The following is a 15,185-nucleotide window of genomic DNA, read 5'->3' as shown; positions in this document are numbered from 1 at the left end:
CAGCCATGATGCGGCCGGAAAGTCCTGGCCTATGCCTCTGGATCGTTAGCCTCGAGCTCTGGATTATTAGTTTAATCACATAACCACTATGCAAATATGCCCATTGACTTCAGTTTTTAAAAAAAATGTAGAAATGAATAGCTGGTATCAGTAAAAATGACCATTGATGTAAAATGCCCAGCATTCCTTAGAGTCAATACCCATTTGTGACTCCAATTCCATGTCTGTGTAGTTGACTCTGAACTTCCCTTTGGGGTGACCTAGTAAAGCACTCAGTTGTATCCAAACCACTACAAATACAGTGGTTCAGGAAGGAAGTCTGCTAGCAGATTCTGAAGGGAATCTAGAAAAAGGGAACAAATCCTGGCCTTGCCAGTGATGCCCAGATCCTGAAAATGAATAATTAAAATAAAGCAAGAGGAGCATAGGAAAAAAAGCCTTCCCACAGAGGGCAGCTAGAATATGCAATTTTCTTGCAGAAACTGATGTTGAAACAGAGCCAATGAGCAGGATTTTTTGTTTTGGGTCAGGACTCTGATGTCGGGTGGATCCCTACCCAGCACTGTGTTGCGAGCAGTCATCTGGCAGTGATTTAGTCTGAATAGGCCAATTAGTGGTTAGAAGACATGCTCGTCATCCAATTAAGATGGTGGGCGGGCTGTCACAACTAGAGGGTTAATAGGAGGACTTCCATCATGGAAGGAGCTGTAACCTACCTTTGCAGGTAAGGCAGAGAGAGGGTGGCCTCCATCTTGAGGCACCCTCTCAGCAACTTTAAAAATTCTTATGATAAAAATGGCCACAGGTGCCAGACCACCATTGCGAAGGAGGAACCCCTCCACAGGGTGGTCTGTGACGACAGCTGTGTCCAGGTGGGTGGAAGGGATTTCAAAGGCAGTCTGGAGCCTTGACTCCCCAGTCTGATGTTAGGAGGTTGTCTCCAGGTAGCTGTTGTACTCCTGAAGTCACAGGAAAAATCCAGGCGGCCTCTGATAATTGGCATTTAAATTATCCTAACAAGCTACCTGCCACTTGAGGGCAGGTAGTCGTTCCTCTCCTGAATCTGCCTCCACCAAAGTGGCTAAATCGGCATGCTGGCTGATGGTGCAAAGTTATTTGTGGGCACAGTTTCCAGGCCATCATTGTGAAGAAGAAAACTCTCAGCAGGATGGCCACTGATTGCAGCTATGGCCCTGTGACAGAAGAAGCTTCAGGATGCGGGGGAGGAAGTGGATGTGGAGGATAAGTAAAGGAAGCTTTGCTGGACCCGCCCTCCCTGGCCTGCAACCAAGATGCTGTCTCCAGGGACATACCAGGCTTTGCCCACAGAATGGCACCCATCCATTATTGGTAAGGTCCCAATATTGCCCCCAATCTGCCCCAAAGTGTCCAGTTAATTGACATTAATTGGTTACCCTCTGCTCCCAGGCTGGTAGCCTCTTCTACTGCTCACCCATTTCCAGTAAGATTGGCTTGAGGCAGGGAAACGTTGCGTGGTCAACCTGACCCACCATTTTCAAAACTCCCCCACCCCACCACCCACCACGAAACCTGTAAGGTACCACCCGAAGGGTGTGAGCTGAACATCTGAGTAGCAGCTGGAACCTAGATCATTTTAGAACATTGTCACATATTTTAATGTAATTGTATAATATTTAACAGCTTTTTATATTATAAGATTGTTCAATTTAATGTAACCCAAACAAAGTTGATTTTGGCATTATTAATAAAGTTACACCACTCTCAGACAAATGGTCATTTTATGTTTCAAAACAGAATGTTAAAGGGCACTGAAACACTGATTAACCTCCCAAACTCCACTTGGTCTTAGCTGTATGCATGTAGTCTCTGCCTTGAGCTATTGAGGTTTACATTGGAATTTCTTCCACAGACATGTACTACTAACTCAGTTTTGCTGTTATGTTCTTCCTTTTCTGTGATACAGCAGTTTAACTGATTTAGTGATGCCATTGTATGGAAAATGTAGCCATCAATTTTGTGGCTAGTTCAGTTTCCTATTTTATGTCCAAAGCTGTAAGAACAGTTAATGCAGATTTCAGAATTGGATTGTCTGTCTCCCAAAGCTTTTCCAGATTTGTTTATGATTAAATTTAAAGAAAACATTCAAATTGTAAGTTAACCTTATGTAAAGAACTCTAATTACAAATGCATATAATTGTGTTTCCTGCGCTCTTAATTGCACAAACTTAAGACTCACAAAAATCTTTATTTGCATACAAAATAGTATTGAACAACTGAAGTTGAAGCAGAAAAACATTCCAGTAATAATAGGTCATATAAATGACTAAATAAATCAATAAATCAAAAGACTAATTGGGGTTTATTACATTGTAGTTACTTTAGATCATTTTTGAAAGGTGGCTATTCATTTATGGTGACATATTATGTATTTAAGGCATTAATAATTTTGTATTTTTGTTAACAGGAACAGCTGTAACTGTTATAGTGTCTTTGGTACTCATTGCCATACTGGTACTGGGCTTGGTGATATATTTAAAGAAAAGGTAAGTTCATGCACTTCAATGGGGACAGCGGAATAACGCGAACCAGAATTCACAAGAGAATACCAACATGTCTATTATTTATTTTTCTGTTTGCGCTGTTGAAGTGGGGAATGTTAGTGCTGGGGACCTGGTACTCAACGTCTGCAGTAAGCTGCCAGTTGGATCACTAGGCCATACTCTCCCTACACTGTCCTATGAGGCAAATCCCAACACAGGCAGATATTAAACAACTCAGATGGAGAATAAAAGTCTTCCTATGTTGCCTCAACAAATTGCCTTAATCCCAGTAGCAAAATGGCCTCCAATTATACCACGGTGCATTTTTATATTTCTATACCAGCTGCCCTTACATGAGAATGAGTAAACTTGCTTGTAACAAATTCTAGGCAGTTTTGTACAGTAGACATGTGACTACTTGGAATTGGGTAGAATTCTCATAGACACCAATGAAAGGAAACCTTCATAGCATTAATAAAAACAGAAAATGCTGGGAAAACTCAGTAAGTCTGGCAGCATCCGTGGAGAGAAATAGAATTAATGTTTCAAGTCTGTATGACTCTTCTTCAGACTCGAAACATTAATTCTGTTTTCTCTTCCCCCAGATGCTGCCAGACCTGCTGAGTTTTTCCAGCATTTTCTGTTTTTATTTCAGATTTCCAGCATCCATAGTATTTTGTTTTTACCTTCACATCATTAGTCTGTATCAAATCCAAACCCAGTTCCCAAAAATTAAAGAATAGTGGTAATAGCTTTGGGCTTACCAGAAAATAACGGTCAGTATCTATCATATAATGACAAGATAGATCCCTATAAATTAGCTGTGATTCATAGGCTGCAGTTTGGACATCCCTGCTCTAGGCCATCCTAAATGAAGATATTGGAGTGGAGTTTGCGTGCAGTGGTGTGGGTTTTTATGGCGCCATTTGACAAAAATTGATGTAACCCCATAAAAGATAGCGGAATTTTAAACAAAATTACATTCAACGCAAATTGAGTTTCTGCAGGCCTTTGTTGAGACTACAAAATTAGGCTGTTTTTTTAAAAAAAAACTCTTTCGGAGTCAACCAAATAAACTAAATTAACAAAATCAGGGACAAAATAAACACAACCCCTAAGTTAGGGTAACTGTAAAACCAAAGACAAATTTTAAAGGAAACTTACAAACATCAAATCAAAATGTGATTATCAGGGTCGATAAAGCACCCCAGTTCCCGTGTTGCCCACTGGGCACAGAAGGCCTCGATGGTGCCGGCAGACACTGCGTGCTCCCTCTCCAGGGACACCCGCCCGCGAACGTAGCTGCATTAGGCTGTTTTTATTTGCACACAAGAGCTTTAATAGGCACATTTTAAAAGCTTTCAAATGTAATTTTTTTTTAAAGTATTTACTAAGGGCTGTATTTTACATGCCCCTGCCAGGTGTGTTGTGGGTGGAGGGGGTATGTAAAATAGGATGGGTGCCCACCCACCCCCGAGCTCACCCCCATAATATGGGGTGTGGGCGGATGCCAAGATTGGTGGCCTGCCCACCATATTCAAACAGATAATCAAGGGTTAATTAGGCTTGTCATCAAACCAATTGACCCTGATAGTATGCTGTGCACACCATAAAACGTTTGGCATGGGCAGTCAGGCAGGAGCGGGCAGCCCAACCTTTTTTAAAAGTTCTTCAAAGGGCAGGAAGGAAGTGGGGTTTTCCTCTTCGGGGACTGCCCTTTGTTGATCACAGGGCAACCCTCCCCTAAGGTCAAACCACGCCTTTCTTCCTACCAGCCCACAGCCTTAATCCCAAACCCTCCCTACCCAAGACCTCGAACATATTGTGCTGGGGAATCCATGGGTTTTCTTCTCCTGCAGTACTGGCCGTGGCCACTGACATGCTGTTGGTGCTGCTGGAACTGATGGAGCTCCAGAGGGGAGGGCTTCCTCCCTGGTGAGGGATGGAAGTCCCACTTGGCCTTCATTTAGCTGCCCTGCAGCGCTTTATGGCAGCGGGGCGGGTTGGCTTGGAACATGTTGGCCCCAGGCTGACTTTGCTTCCGGGAGGAGTGTGGGGGTGGGGGGGAGAAGCAAGCTGTCTGCCACCCCCATAATATTCAACCCCCAAGAAATTGGTTACTGTACCCCAATATAACTTATATATTTTTGAAAAGTAATTTTCAGTAATTTAAAATCAGGCTGTTTAGAGGCGGTGGATTGATTTGATGAAAATGGTTGTTTTTTGATAAGCCTATTTTCGGCTGTATTAACCAAACTGCAACAAGTTACTACTTCCAAATGTATCAAGGATATTTTTTGAAGCAAATTTTGAATAAAATGTTTGAAAATGCTGGCTTATTGCATTTGTTCATTCCAAATTCTGCATTTTCTGATATGAAATTGAGTTTGAGCAGAAACTTGAGGGAAAAAGAACACTTCTGAAAACAGGTTCAATTTTGGGGCACATTCTGCCCAGATCACCAATTGCACCCAAAATGTAAACTCCGTCGCAATAGTCAGGGTAATCCTGTGGAGCAAAAAGTAAAACTGCTAATTTAATAAAACAACAGTGGTGTTTAGACTTTGAGATGCTTGCCATTGGAATTTGCCTGTATCTTGACAGAAATTAACTTCGCTTGTTCTTACCTGGTCCATCGGATTGAGCTCTTTGTTGTAGCAGGACTGTGCTTTCTGTTTGGTGAGGTTTAGTCTAGATTTTGTTTAAACAGACAATAAAACATTTCCGCTTCCTTTCTCCATCAGTCAATTCTAGTTGAAATAACATTAAGTAATAACTGTATCATTAAAAATCCAAAGGTTGTGGCTCCCACTTAGAGATTGTATTCAGTACAGATGTTCAGTTTATATCCACTGATTTATATTGGTTCAATTTGAGAATTCGGAGCTGAAAGTGATTCGTTGTTGTTAGTGAAATAAGAAAATGTGGACTGATCCCTTTGGCCAGGAGCAGAAAATTAAAAGTCCTTTTTGTCTTATTTGTAGGAGAGTGTTCTATAGACGCCTACAGGAAGACAATACAGCTGGATCTTGGAGCAATTACAACAACCCTGCGTTTGAAGATTTATGACAAAAATTCTTTAAATTGTAACTTTTATTTACAAATAGGCATTAAGCCACAAATGTACATAGCAGGTATTTTCTTGAAACTGCATAAAGCTCTGAATGTGTTTCCTTTTGTTCGAAGCTGAAAAACAGGGTGTAATTAGTCTGAGGTGCTAGCAAAAATGGGCAGATCCGATTCAGCCCATTTTACAACCCACTTGATTTTTTTTTTCCATTTGCTTCAATTGCGAGTTTTGTGTTACTGCCCAAGACCAATTTTACTCCCAACTGGTACTTTATACCTATAATTATTTTTTTAATTCTCAGAATCTATTTGAGGGTTTTTCACAATGTTTAAGTTAACAACATCAACAGTACTTAACCAAGCTGACAAATTATAGTGGCAGATCCTGGTATATAGCCACTGCAACCTGAGCTGATACTTTAGGTATCAATCAAGCAGGCTTGTTTTTGCAAATCTAGGCTACATTTTGTCCAAATCTGCTTAAGCAGGAACATGCTTAGTTGCATAGTTGAAATGCTTTTTAATTTTCTGCTGATCTAGATAATGTTATCCTGTCAAGCTTTGTTATAATAACTAGTCAATGTGGTCATTGTTACATACACACTGCAAATTTGACTGAATATAGACTAGCATGTAGAAAATCCGTTACTTTTCCTAAGGGGAGTGTGAATCCTTTGTGTTTCAGTGATCTATTGATGTTATCAAAGATACAACTGAAAAGATAAACACATTGTGGGCAGTATAGGGTAGGTCAACCTTGGATGCACAGTATTTATCCTAAAGTTTCTTTAAATAAAGGGACTTTGATTTCAGGCAGACTTGATTTATGACTGACACATGATTATAACATCAGTCAAGTTTCTATAGATCTGAGGACTTTAGAGTTGACCTAGAATAGTTCAAGTGGATTTCAAACTACTGTAAAAGACTGCCTTTTATTAAGGACTTCAGCTTCATTCTGTGAAAATACCTCAACCAAAAAAAGATTATTAAGCTATAAAGACTGTCAGGAATCAAGATGTAGACATTTTAATTATATATTTATGCAGGAAAGGGAAGCATGGTCATGCTCCTTCTCAAAGATGTGCTGGGTAATCATAACCTATTCTAATTTCTTTAGATTGCTTTTCTAATATGCAGAGGGAACAGCTGAGGTGTTTGTAGTGTGCAAAGTAATAAAAGTCGCATTATATTTATGATGTGGTGACTGGGCTCACTGCTTAGCTTGAAATTTTAAGGATTCTCAACACCAGGTATAAAATTGAATGTAGTATAAAATAATATACTCATTAAATGGTGTTTTGAGTCTTTTATCCAATAAACGTAATAATTTTTGTATGTTATCAATGATTTACATGTGATTATATTATCAATTATCCTGAATGTTACTGCAAGTATCGTGAATACAGTGAGTAATGTTGGGCTCCATTTTGCTATAGTAAAATAGAGTGAATGCACTTTGGAGTGATAGTGTTGGAACAGTGCTAGCACGGGATCAAATGTTTTTGCCCTATGCTTGCCAGCAAAGAGTGGAAGAAGAGCTGTGCTCCCTTGTGCTCGGGCATCCAAAAATTCTACAATATCTTAGCTGAGCCTTGGTTCTTACCATCGACTGGCGAGACAAGAGTTAGGTGGAAAAATCTATTTATTCTTCTATATTTTATGGAAAGATAGGAACAGAGTAGATTTTGATCCCTACTGTAAACATAAACAATTTTCCCATTGCTTGTACATTATCATTTACGTACAACTTTTCTGGCAATTTACAGGGGATCAACTTCTGTAATTTTCCAACAGAATTATAGTTTTCAATAATGAATTACCAATACAACATGCTTGTTTGTAAGTGAAATGATGAATCTTAAAATTATAAAGGGAATGACTAAACAATATGTTCATATTATTCAACATGAAAATATGAACCTTAATATATTTATTAAAAATATTGTTGCTACTTAAAAGTGTTTAATGTAATTTTTCAATAAGACACTAAAAATTAAAATTTTCCTTTCTCTTCTAGCCCCCAATTGAGTATTTTGATTGGTTCAGGTCTCTGGTTATCTCTGTTACCATAAGGTATGTGGTTGACAATGATTCATCCATCTTCCAACTAATGATCTGATTGAAATCAGTTCCTCACTGGGGCCATTAATATGGCCTGTGCACTGGGCTAGTACTGGTATAGTTCAGGCACTCTGTGCATCCTTGAAGAAATGAACTGAGCTTATTACGTAACACAAGGTCATTCATTTGAATACTTTTCCTGCACGCTAGGTGGAGATGGATGGAATTGTGAATGGCAGTAGTCAGTCAAGGGCTGCTGGCGGATTGTAGAGCACCAGTGACATTTTCTGCTGTGGAGGTAGAAATGGCACAGGATGGGAGGCACAGGGCAGTGTTGACAGAGGGCCTGGGGCCTTCAATTTTTTTAAAATTGAGGCCTTCCTTCACTATCTCTCTTCCAAATAGGCACTATGCAACTGGGGCGATGCTGAGGCCCTTGATGGCATTATAGAGAGGAATGCTAATTTAATTTCATTTTGGCGCCTTGGTGAGCCTTCTGCGCAGTTTGTCACACAGGCTTTTGATGTTTTTCACGGTAGTTGATCACATGAGGTGTACTAGAGTTTTTACAAGCTAGTATACATTAAGCACTTTAGAGAGGGCATTATCTTCATGAAAATATATTTGATAAACCATCTTTTGTTTGAGCAAGGAGGAGAATCAGAACAACACTGATGCACAAAAGATGTCAGAATCCATTCTAACCTCATTTACACTATCATTTTAACTATTATTGAACAAAAGCAACATATCCTCCAAATTGTTTTTTCATGAAGGTTATTGAAGAATCATTATGAATGTATGAATTAAAAATTGACAAGTGCTTCAATAATAACTTTCTAAAGGGAATTGTATAAATGCTTGAAGGGGAAACATTTGTAGGGCTATGGGGAAAGGGTCAAGGGAGTCAAACTAATTGGATAGTTCTTAGAATAGGTACAGGATTAATGGGCCACATGGTCTCTTCTTACTGTATTTTATACTTTCTTCAACTTCTGGAACACTGACTGCTTATGCATTCTGCTGTTGAAACACATCTTCACCACTAGGATCTATGTCTCTTTACCAGGCATCCTTCTAACCTTCATAAACCAATAGCTTATTATGTACAGTCAGCAGGGAAGTAACATCAACATCGCTAATAAACACTGCAAAGACAAGATTGGAACTGTTGTCTCTGTGCCAAGAATGAAATTTTAGATGTAGAGCCTTTCACGAATAGATTTATTAGAGAAGTTGACATTCACAGTTAACACATATGACAACGCAAATGCTGCAGGCAACCTCACATTATAATTGCTGAACTAAGTCAAGGTAATCAGCTCTTGGATCACCCCAACTTTGTACTATAATAGTTTTGCTTTTATCTTTCATTGGAAATGCTGTTGCATCATGTTGTGCATTTTGTGAACTTTACACATGGTTTATGTTAATTATCATTATCTCATCATTGCACTGACTTAGTTTCAGTGGGTGAAAGTTCTATCACGGGTCTCAGGACATAACAAAAACTGCCTTGAAAGGCACAGAAAAGATGAACATATTGACCACATTTGTGGTCAGGGTGAAATGGTACTTGCCATTTATTGTGCTGACGGCTGCTCATAAAGTTTTCTCAGGCTTTTGAACAGAGACTGACATTATTCTAGCATCTGGTCTGGCATGGCGTTCTCTACAGGGGATCTGTGGAGAGTGTGAGCAGGGCATGTAACAGTGAGGCTCTTCCACCAGATTGAAGAATCCTTATTAAGACACAGAGGGCAGAATTCTCCCTGACCTGGCCTGCAGGCAGCGGCTCGGTCAGTAAGTCGGTGGGGGGGGGACCCACAATTTGGGATACCAGTGGTCAATTTGGAACATAGATCTTAGGAGCAAGAATAGGCCATTCAGCCCTTCGAGCCTGCTCCATCATTCAATAAGGTCATGGCTGCCCTGTCTGGAGGCCTAGCTTGATTGACAAGTGGGGCTGCAGTTGGACAAGAGCTGGTTACTAAATATAGCAACAGCAGGTAAGTCTGCACTGGAAAAGGGGTTCAATTGGTGATTGGGGGAGGTGGCAGGCAGGTCTGATTGGGGGTGTGGCAGTTGGGTCAGGGTATGACTGGGGAAGGGATGAGTGATCAGCTGGCTACGATTGACAGGTGATTGAGCAGATGGTGTTTTCGATCCTGGAACATAGGACTTAGGAGCAGGCATAGGCCATTCAGCCCTTCAAGCCTCCTCTGCCATTCAATAAGATTATGGTTGATAGGTGGTGTCTCAACTCCACTTTGCCATAATCCTTGATTCCCTTGACTATCAAAAATGTGTCCAATGCTGCCTTGAATAAAGTCAATGATCCAGCCTCCACAGCTTTCTGGGGAAAAGAATTCCACATACTAATGACCCTTTGAGAGAAAAATTTCTTCTTAAATGGTGGACCTCTTATTCTTAAACTGTGTCCCCTGGTTCTAGTCTCTCCCACAAGTGGAAACATCCTCCCCGTATCTACCTTATCAAATCCCGTCATTCATTTAAACTCCAATGGGTGTAGGCCCAACCTGTTCAATCTTTCTTTTATAGGATAAGCCCTTCATCCCAGGATTGAGTCAGGTGAACCTTCTCTGAGCTGCTTCTAATGCAATTATATCTTTTTTCAAATAAGGGGACCAAAACTTTACACAGTATTCCAGATATGGTCTCACCAAGGCCCTGTACAGCTGCAGTGAAACCTCCCTACTTCATATTCCATTCCCCTTGCAAAAAATTCCAACATTCCTTTCGCCTTCCTAATCAGTTGCTGTACCTGCATACTAACTTATGATTCATGTACCAGGACACCCAGATCCCTCTGTACCACTGAGTTCTGCAATTTCTTTCCATTTAAATAATATACTGCTTTTCTATTCTTCCTACAAAGTGAACAAATTCATATTTTCCCACATTATACCCCATCTGCCAAATTTTTTCCCACTCACTTAACCTGTCCATATCCCTTTGCAGATTCTCTACCTCCTCTTGGCAGCTTGCTTTCCAACCTATCTTGGTGTCATTGGCAAATTTAGCTACCATACATTAGGTCACTTCATCCAAATCACTGATCCAGACTGTAAATAGTTGAGGCTCCAGCACTTATCCCTCTGGCACTCCACTTGTTACAGCATGCCAACCCTAAAAAGATACATTTATCCCTACCCTCTGCTTACTGTTTGCCAACCAATCCTTCATCAATGCCAATATGTTACCCCTTAAACCATGTAATCCTATTTTGATGTGGCACCATATCAAATGCCTTCCGGAAATCCAAATACACCACATCTACAGGTTCCCCTTTATCCACCTTGTTTGTTATTTCTTCAAAAAACTCAAAAAATTAGTTAAACACGATTTCCTTTCACAAGCCCATGTTGACTCTGCCTGATCACATTATGCTTTTCTAAGTATCCTGCTATGAGCTCCCTAATAATGGATTCTAGCAATTTCCCTTTGACAGATGTTAGACTAACAGGCCTGTAGTTTCCTGCTTTCTGCCTCCCTCCTTTCTTGAATTAAGGTGTTACATTAGCTATTTTCCAATCCACTGGGACCTTTCCAGAATCTAAGGAATTATGGAAGATTATAACAAATATATCTACTATCCATACAGCCACTTCTTTTGAGACCCTAAGATGCAGGCCATCTGGTCCTGTGGACTTGTCAGCCTTTCGGTCTAATAGTTTCCCAGCACATTTTCTCTAGTGATGGTGATTGTTTTAAGTTCCTTCCTCCCGTTCAACTCTTGATTTTCAAGTATCTTTGGGAAGTTTTCTACAGTGATGACAGACACAAAATATTTGTTCAACACCTCTGCCATTTCCTTGTTTTCCATTAACAATTCCCCAAACTCACTCTCTAGAGGGCCAACACTAGCTTTAGTTACTCATCCTCTTTAAATATTTGTAAAAACACTTACTATTACTAGCAAGCTTTCTCTCGTACTCAATTTTCTCCCTCTTTATTTTGTTTAGTCGTTCTTTGGTGATTCTTAAAATTTGACCAATCTTCTGACCTATCATAAATCTTCACCAACTTGTACAGTGTTTCTTTCAATTTGATACTATCCTTAACTTCCTTATTCAGCGATAGATGATGCATTCTTCTCAATGAGTCTTTTCCTCTCACTGGGATAAATCTTTGCTGAGAGTTATTAAATATCTCCTTAAAGGTCTGCCATTGCATCTCTACTGTCCTACCTTTTAACCTGATTTCCCAATTCAATGTCACTAGATCTGCTTTCATACACTTATAATACCTTTATTCAGGTTTAAAACACTAGCCTTGGACTCACACTTCTCCCCTTCAAACTGAACATGAAATTATATCATGTTATGATCGCTGTAACCTAGAGGCTCCTTTACTATGAGGTTATTGATTAATCCTGTCTCATTACCAGGTCCAGAATAGCCTTCTCTCTTGTGGCCCTAGAATATACTGCTCTAAGAAATCGATCTGAATACACTCTATGAACTCAGGCTACCTCTGCTAATCTGATTCACCCAATCTATATGTACTTTAAAGTCACCCATGATTATTGCCGTACCTTTCTTACTCAACTCATTTATTTCTTCCAGTATACCCTGTCCTACCGTGTAACTACTGTTAGGGGGCCTATAGACTACTCCCACAAGAGACCTCTTACCTTTCCTATTTCTTATCTTCACCCAACTGATTCTACATTTTCCTCTTTTGAGCCAAGGTCATCTCTCACTACTCTACTAATGACATCCTTAATTAACAGAGCTACCCCACCACCTAGCTTTCTATCTTTTCAAAATGTCAAATACCCTTCAATATTCAATAGGGATGGGCAATAAATGCTGGCCCAGCCAGCAAAGCCCACATCCCGAGAATGAATTAAAAAAAAATTCACATCCTAGCCTTGGTCACCCTGCAACCATGTCTCTGTGATGGCTATCAGGTCATACATATTTATTTCTATCTGTGCTAACAATTCATTCATTTTGTTATGAATACTATACACATTCAGGTCCAGAGCCTTCAATTTTGTCTTTTTGACATTTTTGTACTATTTGGCCGTATCTGCTGATTCACTCTTAAGATTATCCGTTCTGTCCCTTGCTGCCAAATTCTGGCTATCATTACCCAAATCGCTACTCTGCTCTATTACCTCGTTGTTTCCCTTTCATTTACCACAACTCCTCTCACATGATCCCTTCCCTCCACTGTTTGGTTTAAAGCCCTCTCTGCCACCCTAGTTATATGACTCGCCAGAACACTGGTCCCAGCATAGTCAGATGAAGACGGTCACAAAAGTACAACTCTCATTTTCCCCTGTACTGGTGCTAGTGCCACATGAATCATAATCCATTTCTCCCACAGCAGTATTTGAATCACGCACTCATCTTTCTAATCTTATTTGCCTTACTCCAATTTGCTCGTGGCTTAGGTAATAATCCAGCTATTATTCCCTTTGAGGTTCTTCTTTTTAATTTGATCCCTAGCTGCTCATAATCCCTAAAAAGAACTTCTTTCTTCATCCTATCTATGTCATTGTTACCAACATGGGCCATGAGAACTGGATCCTCCCCTTCCCACTGCAAATTCCCCTCCAGCTCTGAGCAGATATCCCAAACCCTGGCACCGGGCAAGCAACACAGCTGTCTGGACTCATGCTCTTGGCTGCAGAGAACTGTGTCTATCTCTCTGACTATACTGTCCTGTATTCCCACTACATTCGTATTAACTCCCCTGGCTTGAATGGCTTCCTGTACCATGTGCCATGGTCAGTTTGCTCATCCACCCTGCAGCTCTCACTTTCATCTGCACAGGCTGCAAGTACCTCAAACCTGTTGGAATATAACAAAGGCTGAGGCTTTGGAGGGAGGTCGTTTCCTGAGAGAGGAACGGCCTTGGTATGGGAGGGGATGAGAGGCCTTGACTGGGAGGATTCAGGACCTGGTTTGTGGGTGAGGGGGTGGAATCAAGGTTTGCGGGAGGTTGGAGGTCTTGGGGAGGGGGCTGTGAGGTGGGGCGGGAGTGGGGGGGGGAATGCAATCATGGAGCCTCTCCAAGCAGGTTCCTGGATCTGGGGAGTAAGTGTGAAGGCATCTACATCTCGAATCCACCATGTGCTCACCTTGAGGAAGCTGCCGGACTTCCTGTGGCTCGGGAAACCTGGCTGACAGCAGTAAAAGTCCAAAATTTGCATGACAACTCTGCCACTCGGAAGTGCTCCAAAAATGCCCACGGACATCCCCAAAGGGGCCATTTGCTTGGGAGCCAGAACACCAACCTATTTCAGATGATAGGCACTTTTAATATGCGAGCAAGTACTATGAAGAGCCTGTTTTGTGGAACGTGCACTGTGCATAGTCTGTCCTGTTTTACCAGGTTGTACAGCTGCAAAACAGACACTAAAATGTTAAAGGAAAAATCATTTTTGTGGAAGTTAGAGGAGCATGAGTTCTGTTTTGGGCACCAGGAGATGATGTGGGTTGGTGCTGTCTTGGCATCTCCCCCTCCACTCCCCATGCTCCATCACCACATTTAGCTCCTCCCCTGAATTTGCTTGCTGCTGACAGGATTGGCCTATAGGCTGCCTGACAATGAGCTGGCCACAGCCAGTTAACTGCAGTGGCATCCATTTAGTCTGGTCACCATGGGTCATCAGCAGCTTTACTGGTCCCACCCCATGAAATTCGGCCAGGACTTCAACTCATGCTGAGTTTGTGTGAACCGACATGGCCCGATCCGGCAATATGGCCTCAACATGTGCCAAACATGCTTCAGACAATACGCTAAAGATATCGGCTTCATCAAGCTGGACTAAATTACAAAAAGAGCAAGAATGCATTGCGATGCAGTGTGAAATGGAACAACTTTCTACTGTCTTCACCTGGGAGAAGTAAACTTGTGATGCTCCATTTTTGTAAATAAAATTAAATTGTCCTTTGTGCTCAAAAAAAAACTTGGCATGCTCCATCAGTCAGCCTTCAGAGTTAAAAAAGCAAATGGGGTGTAATTCTGCCTCTTTTGTGAATGTTGTGTTTTATTCTATGGCTTCTACATTCCAAGTGTTATCCACCAAGTCTGTGTAGTTACTCGTGGGAGATTTATCTGCAGGGAGATTTATCTGTATTTCCCTTCTGAACATTTCATGTGGCAGGATGACATTTTGATCAAATGATGGTATTTTGGAAGGAGTACTCTATGTAATACAGGGTTATGCAGCAGATCAACTTTACAAGAAAAAATGCCTAACATTAGCAGAATTAGAACTGTATATTTCTGTGGAGAGACCTTTGATTCTCCCCAATCAGTGTGGGAATATAGGAAATAGGAGGAGTAGGCCATTCAGCCCCTTGACCTTGCTCCGCCATTCAACTAGATCATGGCTAATCTTTTATCTTAACGCCATTTTCCCTCACTATCCCCATATCCCTTGATATCTTAAATATCTAGAAATCTATCGATCTCTGTCTTGGATATACTCACTGACTCAGCTTCCACAGCCCTCTGGGGTAGATAATTCCAAAGATTCACCACCCACTG

At 40.9% G+C, this 15,185-nt stretch overlaps 1 protein-coding gene and 1 pseudogene across 1 annotated transcript in view; both read left to right on the top strand.

Annotated features, from left to right (window-relative positions):
- The window catches only part of LOC144685855 (uncharacterized), a 28,637-nt gene extending 21,703 nt beyond the window's left edge, over nucleotides 1-6,934 (top strand). Inside the window, exons 3-4 of the mRNA XM_078550808.1 lie at nucleotides 2,447-2,525; nucleotides 5,507-6,934. Of these exons, the coding sequence (XP_078406934.1) occupies nucleotides 2,447-2,525; nucleotides 5,507-5,591 (164 nt within the window). The 3' untranslated portion in view covers nucleotides 5,592-6,934. The remainder of the gene's footprint in view (nucleotides 1-2,446; nucleotides 2,526-5,506) is intronic.
- Nucleotides 6,935-14,292: 7,358 nt separating this feature from the next.
- Nucleotides 14,293-14,503, top strand: LOC144685272 (small ribosomal subunit protein uS14 pseudogene; annotated as a pseudogene).
- The last annotated feature ends 682 nt before the right edge of the window (nucleotides 14,504-15,185 follow it).

The sequence above is a fragment of the Cetorhinus maximus genome, chromosome 10 (assembly GCF_964194155.1).
Source record: "Cetorhinus maximus chromosome 10, sCetMax3.hap1.1, whole genome shotgun sequence".
Lineage (NCBI taxonomy): Eukaryota > Metazoa > Chordata > Chondrichthyes > Lamniformes > Cetorhinidae > Cetorhinus > Cetorhinus maximus.
The sequence above is the reverse complement of the archived record's forward strand: the minus strand, read 5'-3'. Positions and strand labels throughout refer to the sequence as shown.